A 17,866-nucleotide genomic window follows, 5' to 3' on the forward strand; every position below is an offset into this window, starting at 1 on the left:
AGAACTAAGGATGGGGGTGAGTGTGCTGGGTCCTCAAGGCAGGGCACTTACTAGGTGGAAAAAAAAGCTTGCAAGCTCTTGGGCATGAAAATGAGGTGCATGGAGAGACCTTCCTCTGTGGCCCAGAAGCCAGAAGCTGGAACAGCCACATGGAACTGTGCAGCAGCCCAGAACAGGATACAGCAGACTAGCGAGAGGAGAAAGCTGACCTCAGATTGCAGATCTGTATAAAGAAAAGTGGGGTGGCGGGGGAGCCTTGGGTTCAAGTTTTAGAACAGGAGGGACAAAGAAGGGCAGGGAATTGGTGATGAGTAGGTACCACTTCTGGGGAAGATGACAGAGCAATCAGACCTGAAAAACTTGACTTACTTAAAATATCAGTTACAGCCAGTGACAAAGAATTCACCCCACACAATGAATTACCAATCAAAAAAACTACTATGGTTATCTCAAACCAAATGTCACTTTACTTTTTTGGTAACTTTTGATTATAATAATAAACTCTATTCATGAATATGCAGCCTCCATAATCTTCTCCCTTGTAACAAACGTGCAGTCTGTTCACAAGCTGTAAAAACAAACCCAAACTCAAGACATCACAAGAGGCAACAGCAATGGCAGTGAGAAGGGAGCCCGTAAAGGATGTTTCCAAGGAGGGTCCCAGGCCATGTGGCCACTGGATGTGGAGCAGTGAGCTGAATGCAGGCGTTTGGTCTGGGAAGTGGCAGAGGCTGAGACAACGGCCAAAGAGGAGCTGGAGAGGAAACTATGCTCAATTTCACTCCTGCCAGCCCAACAGGCTACTCCCTGGTGTGAATCAACTGGTGTTTGATCAACTTTGATCGCTGGCTGAAGGCTTTCCCACAAGCAGCGCAGTCATAGGGCTTCACCCCAGTGTGGATCCTCTGGTGCTGGATGAGGACGGAACGCTGGCTGAAGGCTTTCCCACACTCACTGCATTTGTAAGGGCGCTCGCCGGTGTGGATTATCTGATGCTGAATGAGGTGTGAGCTCTGGCTGAAGCCCTTACCGCATTCAATGCAGGTGTAGGGTTTTTCCCCAGTATGAACTTTCTGGTGGTGAATGAGATTGGAGCTTCGGTTGAAGGCTTTGCCACACTGGCTACACTCATGGGGCTTCAGCCCATTATGAATCCTCTGATGCTGAATGAGGGTTGAGCTCTGGCTGAAGGTTTTTCCACATTCAGTACATTCATAGGGCTTCTCTCCAGTGTGGACTCGCTGGTGAAGGATGAGGTTGGAGCTGCGACCAAAGGTCTTCCCACACTCGTGGCACTCATAGGGCTTGTCACCTGTGTGCACGCCCTGGTGTTGAATGAGGGCTGAGCTGTGGCTGAAGGCCTTCCCACAGACACTGCATCTGTACGGCTTCTCTCCTGTGTGGATGATCTGGTGCTTTCGGAGCACTGAGCTGTAACTAAAGGCTTTTCCGCACACGGTACACACGTGAGGCTTTTCTCCAGTGTGAATTCTCCGATGCTGAATAAGGCTGGAGCTCTGACTAAATGCTTTCCCACAGTCGCTGCACTTATAGGGTTTCTCTCCAGTGTGAACCCTGTGGTGCTTAATGAGGTTGGAGACCCGACTGAAGGGCTTGCCACAATCATTACACTCATAAGGCTTCTCTCCAGTGTGGACCCTCTGGTGCTTCCTCAGGTGTGCGCTCTGACTGAAGGCTTTCCCACACTCACCACACTCAAAAGGCTTCTCTCCTGTGTGAGTCCTGTGGTGTTTGATGAGGTTTGAGCTTCGCCTGAAGGCCTTCCCACACTCACTGCACATGTATGGCTTCTCCCCAGAATGGATTCTTTGATGTTGGATGAGGTTTGAGCTCCGCCTAAAAGCCTTCCCACATTCATTGCATTCATAGGGCTTCTCACTCATGTGAGACTTTTGGTGCTTTTTAAGGCTCGAGTTCTGGCTGAAGGCTTTTCCACACTCGTTACACATATAAGGCCTCTCACTGCTGTGGTGACTCTGATGCCTAGAAAAGTCTGAGCACCCTCGGAAGGCTTTCCCACATTCGCTGCACTGGCAGGCTTTCTCACTCATATGAGATGGATGACAGCTTTTAAGAACTGAGTGCTGGCTGAAGGTTTTCCCACAACCATCGCACATAAAGGAAGCCTCTCCAATGTGGAATATTTGATGCTGAATAAGGTCAGGATTTCCTCGGAAGGTTTTCCCACACTCATTACATATGAGTGGACTTTCAGCTGTGGGAACCCCCTCGTGACCAGTTAGGTCCACGCAGTGCTGGAAACTTTGGCCATCCACGTCATATGGATGTGGCCTCTCTTCTATAGGGATTTCCTGACATGCCATCAGGTTTGGGCTCAGACGGAAGCAACTGTCAAAACCATTACAGGCCAGATCTTTCTCCTCTAAGGTGCCCCTAAGGAGCCCCAGGGCCGCTGGTGTGAACTCCCCCTCCTGGGAGAGGGACTGTGGCAGCCTCTTGCCTTCAGAGACTCCCCAGTCTCTTTCTGATGCATCATCACACAGATCTCCAAGCTCGGGCACCTGGGAAACATCACCAGCACAGTTTTCTGATATTTCTGCCTGTGATTCCATATCTTCATGAATGTCTTCCTTGTGAAAAAACTCCTTGTCTTCAGTCCTGGTGTCACAATCTGAAACAATAAATAGAACATCACTTGGAAGGCAGTGCTGCAGCAGGAGCAGGAACGTAGACAGCCAGAGTTGCACCCACTAACTGTGGAGGAGGCAAGGGGAGCAGGGGACCCTCCAGGGTGGCATTCCAGATCAGAGGGCATCAGGGAGGAGTGGGAAGAGTGCTGGGTGACAAGGCTGCATGGGGCCGCAGATGAGTGAGAGCTCTTGATGACCACTGACTTACCCTCCCTGCGACTCCACATCTCAGCAAACATTACTGCAGTCTGCCTTCTGGCTCAGATGAAAATCCTGGGTGTCCCTTGACTCCCCTCTTCTTCAACACCCACACCAAACCACTGGCAAGTCCTGTCAGCTCTACCTTGGAATGCAGCCCAAATCCAGGTGCTTCTCACCTCTCCCACCTGTACCAGAAAAACATCTCACACCACTCCTTACACTGTTACAAATTTTACCCTTTTTTCTCTCCACACTGCCAGGTGTGAGCCTTACCAGCCTATCTCCAGTTCTCTCAGTGCACACTAATGGCACTTGGTCTTAGGAGACATTAGAGTGGAGAGAGACCCTGTTGCACACAGAGAAGAAACCCAGCTGGCTCTCAGAGCCTGGCAAGTCGAGTTGCATGGAGGCACCATTCAACCACTCCGGTGTGGCAGGGACCTGTGTGGAACGTCAGCTTCCATCCTGTTCAACAGAGGACCCTTTAGAGACTGCCGTGTCCTGTCAAAGCCACCTGTACCTCTGAAAACTTGCAATTCTGACTGGTGTTTGCTGGATGACTTCTGGCCCAGTAACAATGTGCATCATCGTTCTGCAGACAGAAATGCACACACAGCTCCGTGTCTGCCAGAAAAGGCTTCAGCATCTCCCTCTCCCCTCTTCATACCTGCAGAACAAAGAAACCCTCATGTCCCTGTGTCCCTTACTCATATGAAGACGTCGAGAGTCTCTCATTCAAACTGACATCCCAGGCCACACTGCCACCTGGATGCTGAGCGGCTTTCCCGGCCCCCAACCTCCCTTCCTGCCCACAGCCTGGTGACATCAGACTTAGCACCATCATGCACTCAAACCTCCTCTCAGTGCCTCCTGGGCCTGTGTGGCCCAGGTCCTCCTAGACCCCACCTCTACCTCTGCTCCTGCTATTCTCTGAGCAGAGCAGATGTGTCCACCTTTGGGTCTGCTCTGCCCAGAGCACTCTCCACATGGGCCTTGTGCTACCCGCTTCCCTTGCACAGGCCTCGCTAGAGAGCCCTTCCCTGATCATAAATGCCAGCACCCCACCTACTTTCCTCGCCCCTACCCTGGCTGTCACCCACAGCCTGGATCACTCCCTGACACAGGACTGCATCCCCCAAAGTGGAGGACCTCTGGTCTAGCTGTAGTCCATAGTGCTGAATGGGTGTGAAGGATGCCCTCCCTGCGGCATCCACCCTGCTCCCTCCCTGCCTCTCCGTCTGGGACTTTCAGAATCTGCCATAACAGCCTCCAGTCTGGAATTGTCTTTTCCCAAGGAGCTGTGGTGTCAATGCAGACCCAATCTGGCCCAGCCCTCACCATGACCCTCCTGGGACTTGCCCCTCTGCCCACTGCACCCACGTGTCTCCTGGTGACATTTCATGTTGGGTCACCTGACACATGAGGTGCAGACACATCGTGCTGTGCCGCTTTCAGCCAGAACAAGCGCTTGCAGCTCCTTGCTTCCTGGAGTCTGGGATCAGGCCTCTCCTCTCCTACAGAGCTGCCCTATGTGCCAGCACACAGATGTGGGTGCCTTTCTTTACCACCCTGCTGTCCCTTGGCAGGCCTGCTGTTATACACTCCACATGCGCTGCAGGGGCTCCCCCAATGTCCCCCACGAGCTTCAGCTCTCCACGTCAGAAGCCCCAGCCGTGGCTCCAGGGGGTGTCTGGGAAACGTGGCATCTACATGCTGCTGGGCTCCCAGGAACAATGAGGAATGGGGGCTGCTGGGACAGGTGAGGTCTGGACAGAAGTCTTCAGCCCTGACAGGGATATCCTGGGACTCGCTGTCCAGCTATCCTCCACCCCTGCCAAGACCCTGACTTGGGAGACCCTTGCCCTCTTCTGGCTGTGTGGAGAAGTGACCCAAGGAAGGACGAAGAAGGTTGTGGCAACAACACAGACAGGAGTCAGGAAGGTATTTCTGTGAAGGGTCGGAGAGGAGCTGTGTCAAGTGTTACGGCTCTATGATCTCTGTCATATGGTCTTCCTTGTTCCTTAGGTTAAAAAACACCTCAAAACCATTTTTAGCTTGCAGGACATAAAAACCAGCCCACTAGCTGGATTTGGTGACCTCCGGCTGAGATGAGATGTCACTGGTGTGGAACAGGAGATGGTGACTATGAGGAACAGGCTGTCTAGCCTGAGCCACTGTTTACATAGATCAAAGTCTTTTATTGAGACAGGAACTAAAGGTGAATTCTGTAGGTGAGAATGGTGAGAGATCACTCTTTGGACTGACTAAATTCAATGTAATTCTTCTCTGTAATATAAGAACTGTGGGGAAAATGAGTTCCTCTACAGAAAGGAAATATAAAATTAAAAAATTTCATTTTCCTTTCAGAAATTTTTTTTTTTTTTTGGTGAGACAGAGTTTGGCTCTTATAGCCCACGCAGAAGTGCAATGGCACCATCTCAGCTCATTGCAACCTCCGCCTCCTGGGTTCAAGTGATTTTCCTACCTCAGCCTCCTGTGTAGCTGTAATTACAGGGATATACCACCACGCCCGGCTAAATTTGTTTGTATTTTTAGTACACACGGGGTTTCTGCACGTTGGTCAGGCTGGTCTTGAACTCCTGACCTCAGGTGATCTGCCTGCCTCAGCATCCCAAAGTGCTGGGATTACAGGCGTGAGCCATCGTGCCTGCCCAAAGAAAATCTTTTTAAAAAGTCAGTAAACTTTAGGCTTAAAGGTGAAGAAAAAGATTTGAAAGCAAATACAGTTGCTTGCACTGTACTCTTGGCACCCAACTGGAGAAAAGGACAAGGGCTCTGAGCCCTTCCAGAACAAAACACACCTTTTGTGAAGAGAAAGCATCTTTATGATTAAAGGCTTTTACGATGAGTGGGATAATTACCCGAGTCATAAACCACGTCTGTGTGGGCGCCGTGGGTGGCTGTGATAAACCACGCCTGCGTGGGCGCCGTGCGTGGCTGTGACAAACCACGCCTGCGTGGGCGCCGTGCGAGGCTGTGACAAACCACGCCTGCGTGGGCGCCGTGCGAGGCTGTGACAAACCACGCCTGTGTGGGTGCCGTGTGTGGCTGTGATAAACCATGCCTGTGTGGGCGCCGTGTGTGGCTGTGATGTGCCAGTGGCTGCACCACATCCTCCCTCAGTGCCTCGGCTGGGCTGTGTGTTGAACAATCCCCAGAGGCACCTCACACACAGATGAGGGGCTCCTTACTTCTTCATCTCCTACAGCAAGTTGTTTTCATTTGATTTGATTTAAAAATTTACTGAGGTGAAATTAACGTAACATAAAATTATTCTAAAACGAACAATTCAGTGGCATATAGTACACCTACAATGTTATGCAACCACTACCTGTATTTTCAAAACATTCCCATCACTCCAAAGTAAAACCTGTTACCCATTAAGCAGTTTATTCCCATCTTCCTCTCCCTCCAGCCCCTGGCAACCACCAATCTGTATTGTCTCTACGAGTTTACCTATTCTGGATATTTCATAAAAACAGAATTACATAGTATGTGATTCTATTGTGTCTGGCTTCTTTCACTTCGCACGTTTTGGAGGTTCATCCGCGTGTAGCGTGTACAGTACTTTCTTTTCATACAAATTATACTCATCTGCATGTAGACACCACAATTAATCATTCATCCATTGACGGACATTTGGGCTGTTTCTACCTTTCGGCTATTATGAATACTACTGCGGTGAACATAATACACATGTACTTGTTTCAGTACGTGTCTTCAATTATTTTGAGTACATAGTCAAAGTAGTAGTACCATCTAGGAGTAGTACCATGTTCAAACTTTTGAGGAACCACCAAATTATTTTTCAGAGTAGTTGTGCCATTTTACATTTCAGCCAGCAATGTATGAGCATACCAATTTCTCCACATTCTCTTGAATATCCTTTATCTTTTGGTTTTTTAATTACAGACATCCTAATGAATGTAAAATAGTAATCTCATTATGGTTTTGATCTGCATTTCTCTAACGACTAACGATATTAAGCACTTTTTCTTTTGCTTATTAGCCATTCATATATGTTCTTTGGAGAAATGTCTATTCAAGTTCTTTGCCCTTTATTTATTTATTTATGAGAGGGAGTCTTGCTCTGTCACCCAGGCTGGAGTGCAGTGGCATGATCTTGGCTCACTGCAACCTCTGCCTCCCGAATAGCTGGGATTACGTGTGCATGCCACCACTCCCGGCTAAGTTCTGTATTTTTAGTAGAGACAGTGTCTCACCATGTTGGTCAGGATGGCCTTGAACTCCTGACCTCAAGTGATCCACCCACCTCGACCTCCTGAAGTGCTGGGATTACTGGTGTGAGCCACCATTCTCAGGCCGTTTTTAAATTGGCTTGTGTTTGTTGTTGATTTGTAAGACTTCTTTATATATTCTACATACTACACCCTTATCAAAAATATGATTTGCAGATTTCCTCCCATTCTGCAGGATGCTTTTTTCACTTTCTTTCCTTTTTTTTTTTTTTTGAGACAGAGTCTTGCTCTGTCACCCAGGCTGGAGTACACTGGTGTGCTCTTGGCTCACTGCAACCTCTGCCTCCTGGGTTCAAGTGAGAGCCTCCAGAGTAGCTGGAACTACAGGCGCATGCTATCATGCCCAGCTAATTTTCATATTTTTAGTAGAGATGGGATTTTGCCATATTGGCCAGACTGGTCTCAAACTCCTGACATCAGGTATCTGCCTGCCTTGGCCTCCCAAAATGCTGGGATTACAGGCGTGAGCCACCACACCCGGCTTCTTTCTGCTTTCTTGATAATGTTGTGATACTCAAGTTTTAAATTTTGATGAAGTCCAATTTATTCATGCTTTGGTGCCATATCTAGGAATCCACTGCCAAATCCAAGATTGGGAAGATTTACCGCTACACTTTCTTCTAAGAATTTTAGAGTTGTTAGCTCTTACATTTAGGTTGTTGTTGTATTTGGAGTTTTTTTTTTTTTTTTTTTTTTGAGACGGAGTCTCGCTGTGTCGCCCAGGCTGGAGTGCAGTGGCTGGACCTCAGCTCACTGCAAGCTCCACCTCCCGGGTTTACGCCATTCTCCTGCCTCAGCCTCCCGAGTAGCTGGGACTACAGGCGCCCGCCACCACGCCCGGCTAGTTTTTTTTTATTTTTTAGTAGAGACGGGGTTTCACTGTGTTAGCCAGGATGGTCTCGATCTCCTGACCTCATGATCCGCCCGTCTCGGCCTCCCAAAGTGCTGGGATTACAGGCTTGAGCCACCGCGCCCGGCCTGGAGTTAATTTTTGTATATGGCATAAGGTAGGGGTTAAACTTCACTCCTTTTTTGAGACAGAGTCTTGCTTTGCTGTTCAAGCTGGAGTGCAGTGGTGATCACAGCTGACTGTAGCCTTGAGCTGTTGGGTTCAAGAGATCCTCCTGCCTCAGCACCCCTGGAGTATGCACCACCACATCTGGCTAATTTTTTTTTTTTTTTTAGTAGAGACAGGGTTTCACCGTGTTAGCCAGGATGGTCTCGATCTCCTGACCTCGTGATCCTCCGGTCTCGGCCTCCCAAAGTGCTGGGATTACAGGCTTGAACCACCGCGCCCGGCCTTTGTATTTTTTTTTGTAGAGAGAGTCTTGCTATGTTGTCCAGGCTGGTCTCAAACTCCTGGTCTCAGGCGATCCTCTCACCTTGGACTCCCAAATTGCTGGGATTACAGGCATAAGCCACCACATCCGGCCCCAACTTCATTCTTTCACATTTGGATATCTACTTGTCCCAGCACCATTTGCAGAAGGGCTATCTTTTCTCATTGATTGAAAGGTCTTGGTACCCTTGTTGAAAATCCACCTGCCACATATGTATGGGTTTATTTCTGGAATCAATTTGATTCCACTAGTTTGTATGTCTATCTTTGTGCCAGTACCACATTGTTTTGATTACTGCAGCTTTGTAGCAAGTTTTGAAGGTGAAAAGTCTAAGTCCTCTTTGTTCTTTTTCAGGATTGTTTTGGCTACCCAGGGCTCTTTGTAACTTCATATGAATTTGAGGATCGTCTTTTCTGTTTCTGCAAAAAAAGGCCATTGCAATTTTGATAGGAATTGCATTGAATCTGTAGAACACTCTAGGTAGTTTTGACAATATTGTCTTACAATTCATGAACACAAGATGCCTTCCATTTATTTGTGATTTCTTTAATTCCTTTCCACAATGTTTTGCAGTTTTCAGTGAACAAGTCTTAACCCTCCTTGGTCAAATTTAGTCCTAAGTTTTAATTTTTCCTATTGATGCTATTGTATATGGAATTGCTTTCTTAATTTCCTTTTCACACTGTTCATGGCTGGTATACAGAAACAACTGATTTTGTGTGTTGATCAGTTGCTGCAACTTTGCTGAATTTGTTTATCAGCTCTAATAGCTCTTTTTTTTTTTTTTTTTTGAGACGGAGTCTAGCTCTGTCGCCCAGGCTGGAGTGCAGTGGCCGGATCTCAGCTCACTGCAAGCTCCGCCTCCGGGGTTCATGCCGTTCTCCTGCCTCAGCCTCCCAGGTAGCTGGGACTACAGGCGCCGCCACCTCGCCTGGCTAGTTTTTTGTAGTTTTTAGTAGAGACGGGGTTTCACCGTGTTAGCCAGGATGGTCTCGATCTCCTGACCTCGCGATCCGCCCGTCTCGGCCTCCCAAAGTGCTAGGATTACAGGCTTGAGCCACCGCGCCCGGCAGGGATACTAACTTTTATACTTACCCATGTAGTTACCTTTACTGGAGGTCTTTATTTTTGTATGGCTTTGAGTCCTTGTCTAGTGTTCTTTCATTTCAACCTTTAGGACTCCCTTTAAAAGCATTTCTTGTAGGGCAGCCTATTTGTAACAAGCTTCCTCAGCTTTTATCTATCTGGATATGTTTTAATTTCTCCTTCACTTTGAAGAATAATTTTGCCAGATAACAGAATTCTTGGTTAACACGGTTTCTTCCCCCACTTAGCAGTTTAACTAAGCCGTCCCAGTGCCTTCTGACCTCTGGGTTCTGATAAAAAACTGGCTAGAAATCTTACCCAGAACCCCTTGTTCAGGATAGGTCTCCTCGCTTGCTGTTTTCAAGATTCCTTGTATTTCAACAATTTGATTAGAAAGAGACCTGCTGCGGATCTCTTTAAATAGACTCTACTCAGTTTGTTGAACTTCTTGCATGTGTAGAATGCCTTTCATCACATTTAGGATACTCTCAGTCATTTCTTCAAATATTTTTTCCATCCCCTTCTCTACTCTTTTCCTTCTTGAACATCCCTACTATACACGTTGTTCTACGTGATGGTGTCCCATGGTCCATTAAGTTCACTTTTCTTTTTTCTTTTTTTTTGACAGGGAGTCTCACTCTGTCACCCAGGCTGGGGTATAGTGGCTCGATTTCAGCTCAATGCAATCTCTGCCTCCCGGGTTCAAGCGATTCTCCTGCCTCAGCCTCCAGAGTAGCTGGGACTACAGGCACATGCACGACGCCTGGCTGATTTTTGTGTTTTTAGTAGAGACGGGGTTTCCCCATGTTGGCCAAGATGCTCTCGATCTCCTGACTTCAAGTGATCTGCTTGCCTCGGCCTCCCAAAGTGCTAGGATTACATGCGTGAGCCACCGTGCCCAGCCACGAAGTTCACTTTTCTTAGATCTTTTTTTTTTCTCCTCAGACTGATTTCAGTTGTCCTGTCTTCAAGTTTGCCAATTTTTCTGCCTGCTCAAATCTACTGCTGAAACCCTCTAGCAAAATTTCCACTTCATTTTTTAGTTCCAGACTTTCTATGTTCCTTTTACAATTTGTATTTCTTATTGATATTTTCATTTTGTTCACACATCATTTTCCTGGTTCTTTTAGTTCTGTATGGTTTTTTTTTTTTTTTTTTTTTTTGCGAGACAGAGTCTCGCTCTGTCCCCCAGGCTGGAGTGCAGTGGCGCAATCTTGGCTCACTGCGATCTCCACCTCCCGGGTTCATACCATTGTCCTGCCTCAGGCTCCAGAGTAGTTGGGACTACAGGTGCCTGCCACCATGCCCAGCTAATTTTTTGTATTTTTAGTAAAGACGGGGTTTCACCATGTTGGCCAGGATGGTCTCGATCTCCTGACCTCATGATCTCCCGCCTCCGCCTCCTGAAGTGCTGGGATTACAGGCGTGAGCCACTGCATCCAGCCTAGTTCTCTATGGTTTCTTTTACCTCTCTGAGCATATTTGAAGCAGTTGATTTAAACTTTTTGTCTAGTTAAGTACAATGTCTGTGCTTTCTCCAGGATGCTTTCTGTCAGCTTACTTTTTTCCTTTGAATGGGACATATTTTCTTGCTTCGTTATATGCTTCATGATTTTCGCTTTGTTAAAAACTGCACAACTGAATATGAAAATGTGGTATCCCTCCCCTAGGCTTTGCTGTTTTTGATTGTTGAAGACTAGAGTCATATGTTCATTTAGTGACTTTTCCAAACTATTTTTGCAAAGACTATTCTTTGTCGAGCACAGTCACTCAAGTCTTTTCTTTAGCTTGTGTTCAACTAGTGTTTTGACAGAGATTTCTTTGAATATCAAGAGAAAAATAAAAACAAAACACTTCTCCCAGTCTTTGTGTCGGGGTACTTTTTTTTTTTAACACTGTTTACAACTCTTTCTGAGTTGACTGCCTTCACTGAGCCTAGAGATTAGCCAGAGTTCTCGAGAAAGCTTACGGTCTTAAGGTTTTTTCTGAACACACATCCACTCCTGGTCATGCATGTGACTTCCTGGATTCCCCAAAATATATGGGTGCTTTTTTTTTTTTAAATTTATTATATTTTTTCTGAGACAGAGCCTCAACTCCAGTTGCCCAGGCTAGAGTGCAGTGGCATGATCTCAGATCACTGCAACCCCCGCCTACCAGGTTCAAGCAATTCTTGTGCTTCAGCCTCCCAAGTAGCTGGGATTACAGGTATGTGCCACCACACCTGCCTAATTTTTGTACTTTTAGTAGAGACAGGGTTTTGCCATGTTGGCCAGGCTGGTCTCGAACTCCTGGCCTCAAGCAATCCGCCCACCTTGGCCTCCCAAATTGCTGGGATTACAGACGCGAGTCATCACACCCGGCCTTTCTTAATTTTTAGTAGAGACAGGGTCCTGCCATGCTATACTGGCTGGTCCTGAACTCCTGGCCTCATACGATCCTCCTACCTTGGCCTCTCAAAGCGCTCAGATCGTAGGTATGAACCACCACACTCACTCCAAAGCTGCTTTTGAATGTTTTTATTTCCCCACAAGAAACTCCTCAGCTTTTCTTCCTAGGCTTTAGACGGCCAACTGTATTGGTAACCATGGTACAAAGGCCTGGACCAGAGTAGAGTCCTGAGGGGACAGGGTTGCCACTAGCCTGGCTGTTGAACTGGGAAGGGGTCAGGACTACAGGGCAAATCAAAGGACCCTGGTAGCCATCATGTTATACCTCTTTGTGTTAAGTGGTGAAATCACAGTTCTGCTCAAGGTGCCAGGGGCCAGGCCAGGTCAACTTCCTTGCTGACATCCAGCCTTGGCTCCTTGAGTCAGAGTACCCCCCTCACCCTCCCCACCTGTGATGACACAGATGACACAAATGCCTCCTAGGGGTAAGCACAGGGTTCCATGGACATCACTTCCTCAGAATAAGGGCACCAGGGGGAACTGTACTTAAAGTACCTGGCTGCTGATAGTGCGGGCAGATGGCTTCCAGCTCAGTATCACTACAGCAGGGGGGACCACAGGCTGCAGATCCAGGGTGGGTCACAGCAGGAGCATCACTCACAGGGGCCTGGGCTGCAGGGGTCCAAGGGGATGGTCCTGGAGCTGAGAGCTCCATCTCTGCCTCCTCACGGCGAGTTCTGAGGCTGGGCATGACTAGGACCTGAAGACCAGCAAGAAAACAGGTGAGTATACACACAGGCTAGCTCCAGAGATTCATCCTCCCATCAGGCCGGGGTCTCTTCCTCCACCCCTGTAGCCCAAGACCTGAAGAGGGCCTGGTGCTGCCTGGTCTCAGGGGCTGATGCTATGTTCCCTGATCCTGGACCCAAAAAGAGGGAGTCAACCATGGAGACACAGACTCACAAGCCAGGGCCACAGCTACAAAGGGGCAAGATTCTGACCCTAACGCAAAGTTGGGTAATGGTGCCCAGGCCTACCATGATAGGAGGGCAGCCCCCGTAGGGCCTGTATCCTGCTGTGGGGCCTGTGTCCTGCTGTGGGGCCTGTGTCCTGCTGTGGGGCCTGTATCCTGCTGTGGGCCTGTGTCCTGCTGTGGGCCTGTATCCTACTGTGGGCCTGTGTCCTGTTGGGCCTGTATCCTGCTGTGGGCCTGTGTCCTGCTGTGGGCCTGTATCCTGCTGTGGGCCTGTGTCCCGCGGTGGGCCTGTACTCTGCTCTGGGGCTGTGTTCCTCCTGTGGGCCGTACCCTGCTGTGGGGCCTGTGTCCTGCTGTGGGGCCTGTGTCCTGCTGTGGGGCTGTGTCCTGCTGTGGGGCCTGTGTCCTGCTGTGGGGCTGTGTCCTGCTGTGGGGCTGTGTCCTGCTGTGGGCCGTACCCTGCTATAAGCCTGTGTCCTGTTGTGGGGCCTGTGTCCTGCTGTGGGCCACACCCTGCTGTGGGCCTGTATCCCACTGTTGGGCCTGTATCCTGCTGTGGGCCTGCGTCCTGCAGTGGGCCTGTACCCTGCTGTGGGGCTGTGTCCTGCTGTGGGCCATACCCTGCTATGGGCCTGTGTCCTGCTGTGGGCCATACCCTCCTATGGGTCTGTGTCCTGCTGTGGGCCTGTGTCCTGCTGTGGGCTGTACCCTGCTGTGGGCCTGTGTCCTTCTGTGGCCACTCTTATCACTCCTTATTGCTGACATTCAAAATGCTCTGAAGCTGGGCACGCTAGACCAACCTAGAGTGGGAGAACACCAGCTCCAAAGGTTGAGCAGCCAGGGGCAGCCTGTGCTGCAGCCCCACATGTCACCATTATGTGTCAATGCCTACCAATCCTAGTGGTCAATTCTGTCTGAGTTGCACCATCCTGGAAGCATCCACACCAGGTGTTCCCGTCTTTACTTGCCTGGGACATTCTCCCACTGCACCACCTACTCCCTTCTAGTCTCTCATTCTCCATTTCATGTTGGCACCCCAGTGTGCACTTCTGCACTGACACCAACTTCCTTGCTGATTACGTCCAGTCTTGAGACATCAACATCCTTGTTAATAATGACTCACAAACTTGGGCTCATCTCCAGTCCTAACTACTCTCCGTGAGCAGAAGCTAGGACACTCCCATGTGGAGGCATGATGGGCTCCTCACATGGACCAGATTACTGAATCTCCCTACCCCCTCAGCATACCCTGCCCGGGTGCCCACTGGGAGCACTGACACACCTCAGCCTTCACTCACAAGTACTGACACTGACTCCTCTGTTCTTTATGAGCACCAGCTGAGAGTGAGGGTGTGATCAAGGGGATCTGCAGAGGGGATGTGAAGAAAGGAGGCAGGAGGGTGGTGCGGGGAGTCAAGGTGATGGGAGGCGCCACCCATAAGCTATGTGGGGAAGAAAGAAGGGCTGGGTGATGCTCCTGGACTCAGATCACCATCAAGGAGGAATGCACAACCAGCGGTCTGGGTGAAAAGGTCAGAGGACAAGTGTAGGGAAACACTTGCGGGAGAAGGCAAGGAGACACCAACAGAGCTCACAGGGATAGTCACTAGGGACAGACGATAAGGGAGCTTGGCTGCCAGATGAAGGTGAACTACTGGCCACATTTCCATGTCAGGAGAGACAAAACTAACACCTCAAGATTAACTAGGCAGGGTGCTCAGAGGAATGGTGGGAGATGAGATTCAAAGCAGTTACAGCACTAAGGTGCCTACATGCGGCAGCAGAAACAGAGGAGACATAGGCGATGGGGGTGACAAGGCCCTCAGCGACTGCATCTGCCTGCCCTTACAGTGCCTATGCCCAGTTTTCTCGAGGGCAACTTCTCCCAATCCAAAGGGAGACGTAATAATCTGCAATATTTATTTAGTTCATTTTATTTAAAAATACTTAAAAGTCTCATTTTTTTCTGAATAGGGGCATAGTCACCTCAAAATTTAAAAGGTAAAAAGAATTTATAGTGAAAAATCCCCCAAAGATCCACTCAGTTTCCCTTGTTTCTAGTGTACCGTTCCAGATTAATCTAGGTTTACACAGCAAATATATAAACATACGTTTGCCTTTTAATGATAAACTACACCTAACTATGCTATTACTTCACACCTTATTTTTCTCACTTCATTATGCGTGGGATCTTGCTTACCAGGACACAGAATAAACGCCCCCCCTCTCCCCCAGGTCCATATCCTAATCCCTGGAACTTGTGCTTATGTTACACTACATACCAAAAGGGACTTTGCAGAGGGAATTAAGGTTATGGACGTGAATTACCCTGGTGGACCCAATCTAATCAAATGAGCCCTTAAAAGCCTGAGAAGGATCTGAGGGCCACGTGGAAGGACCTCGGAGAGCTAAGGGCCACTCAGGCCGGCAGCCAGCACTCCTGAGGACCAAACCCAAGAAACACAGATTCGGCCAACAGCCTGAACAAGCTTGGAAGCGGAGTCTCCTGGCTAAAGGCTAAGACCGCTCGAGCAGTCAGACAACTGGAAGAGCCAGCCGCCACCCTCCCACAGCAAGCGGCCACGGGATGGGCCCTGGCCGATCCCTCAGCACCTTGCCCCTTGGGGGAGAACGGGCCCAAACTCTCCTCCCTTCCCAGAGTATTTCCTCCACACGCAGAGCGACTCCACTACTGACTGGGCCTCCCAGGCAGGACATCTGAGGCCGAAACCCCGTTTCTCCCCCAGCTCTGCTCTGTGCATCTCCGACTTCGCATCGAACACCAGGAACCGCGAGCCCACCATGTCTCCCACGCGCAGAGAACCACCGCATCGCACGGCTCCCCCGTCGCTCCGCCCAAGCTCGAACGGCGGCAGCAATACGCGGGAACGCTATCAGCCGGCGGGCAGAGTACTAGCTCGGCCCCCCGCCGCGACCTTACCGCGGGCTTTCCCCAGAGACCCCCCCTCCCGGAGGCCGCCCCCAGAGGCTCCGACCTCCAGCCGAGGCCAAGCGGCCCCCGCCCCGCCCCCCCGGCGCTCCCACAACCCCCCGCGCGGCTCCGCCCCCGCCCGGGGGTCCCCGTCTCGCCGCGCGCCCCGTCTGAGCCCTGAGAGGTCCCTGGGCCCCCCAACCACGGGGGCATCAGGGACAACCGGTGCGGGGTCCGAGGCGTGGAGCTTCGCGGAACTAACTCACCTCAGCAGGTCGCGCTTGGAACGGAGGCAGCACCGCGGAACGAACGCCTCTCAGCCAACGCCGGCTGATCCCCGGAAGTCCCGCCCCGATTTCCGGCCCGGCGCTCGTTCTGTCTGGGACAGCGTAGCCACTCTAGACGGTGGGAGGCCTGGGCGACTCTGTGGTTCAGCCCCATTCCTGGTCCCGCTAACCCTGAGCCAGGGACCCTTCTGTTCCACTTTTTTTCAGAGTGAACCCGTGCACTGAACAAGGCGGCAATTGAAGAAAAGCGGACACTATTAGAAATGCAGAGATAATGAGATATACTGTTTAGTAGGAGATTTTAATACACAGGCCCCCAGAATCGAAACAGATGGTAGTTTGAGAAAAACCTAAGGATACATTTTTTGGAAGAAATGAATCATTCAATCAGTAAGTGATTAGAAAGATAAATGGAAGAATTCAAATTCCTTCAGTAGATAATGTTTTCGTGAGATTGTGCATGGATCATTTATAATACGAAAATGAATTGTACACTTGGACATAAAGAATACAAATAAGGCTGGGTGTGGTGGCCCACGCCTGTAATTCCAGCACTTGGGAGGCCGAGGCGGGCAGATGGCTTGAGGCCAGGAGTTTGAGACCAGCCTGGGCAATATAGGGAGACTCCATCTCTACAAAAAATACAAAAGTTAGCCAGGTGTGATGGTGTGTGCCTGTAGTCCCAGCTACTCAGGAGGCTGAGGTGGGTGAATTGCTTGAGCCGGGGAATGTGCGGCTGCAGTGATCAGGGATCACACCACTGCACTGGTGAGAGAGTGAGACCCTGTCTCAAGAAAACAAACAAACAAACAAAACAACCACCAAAAAAGCCCACAAATATTTTAACGTTCATTTTGCAGGCAAATTAAACCATTAAAATCAGGAATACATAATAAAAAATACACTACAAACTCTATTGGAATTTAAGAAACACTGTGTAGATAACCTTTTTTTTTTTTTTTTTTTAAAGTTCAGGCGGAGGTGCTCTCAGTTGGAGATGAGGAACTTATTGGAAGCTGGATAAAGGTCATTCTTGCTATGCTTTAGCAAAGAGATTGGTGGCATTTTGGCCCTGCCCTAAAGATCTGTGGAACTTTGAGCTTGAGAGAGATGATTTAGGGCATCTGGCAGAAGAAATTTCTAAGCAGCAAAGCATTCAAGATGTGACATACCTTTTTCTGAAAGTGTACAGTCATATGCATTCACAAAGAGATGGCCTGAAATGGGAACTTATGTTTATTTTTTTTTTATTTCCATAGGTTTTTACATTTTTTATTTCCATAGGTGGTGGTGTTTGGTTACATGAGTAAGTTCTTCAGTGGTGATTTGTGAGTGGTGATTTGGTGCACCCATCACCTGGGCAGTATACATTGAACCCAATTTGTAGTCTTTTGTCCCTCACGCCCTTCCCACCCTTTCCCCCAGGAGTTCCCAAAGTCCACTGTATCCTTCTTGAGCCTTTGCATCCTCATAGCTTAGCTACCTCTCATGAGTGAGGACATACGATGTTTGGTTTTCCATTCCTGAGTTACTTCACTTAGAATAATAGTCTCCAATCCTATCCAGGTTGCTGTGAATGCCATTAATTCACTCCTTTTTATGACTGAGTAGTATTCCATCATATATATGATATATTCCATCACACATATATCATATATATGATGGAATACTACTCTCTCTCTCTCTATGTATATATATATAT

At 49.0% G+C, this 17,866-nt stretch overlaps 1 protein-coding gene across 6 annotated transcripts; it reads right to left on the reverse strand.

The window, feature by feature from the left end:
• Positions 1 to 419: 419 nt before the first annotated feature.
• Positions 420 to 16,250, reverse strand: ZNF16 (zinc finger protein 16). 6 transcript variants are annotated; one of them, XM_033202423.1, is made up of 3 exons: positions 16,144 to 16,250; positions 12,525 to 12,729; positions 420 to 2,653 (listed from the first exon to the last, which is right to left on the reverse strand). In XM_033202423.1, exons 2-3 carry the CDS (start codon positions 12,718 to 12,720, stop codon positions 801 to 803), a joined length of 2,049 nt encoding a protein of 682 aa, XP_033058314.1. In that variant the 5' UTR covers positions 12,721 to 12,729; positions 16,144 to 16,250; the 3' UTR covers positions 420 to 800. The 6 variants fall into 6 exon arrangements, with proteins under 6 accessions (XP_033058314.1, XP_033058313.1, XP_033058312.1 ...); XM_033202422.1 differs by lacking the exon at positions 16,144 to 16,250 and adding an exon at positions 15,747 to 15,931; XM_033202421.1 differs by lacking the exon at positions 16,144 to 16,250 and adding an exon at positions 15,643 to 15,931.
• Positions 16,251 to 17,866: the final 1,616 nt, after the last annotated feature.

Source organism: Trachypithecus francoisi, unplaced genomic scaffold, assembly GCF_009764315.1.
Source record: "Trachypithecus francoisi isolate TF-2019V2 unplaced genomic scaffold, Tfra_2.0 Lachesis_group7, whole genome shotgun sequence".
Lineage (NCBI taxonomy): Eukaryota > Metazoa > Chordata > Mammalia > Primates > Cercopithecidae > Trachypithecus > Trachypithecus francoisi.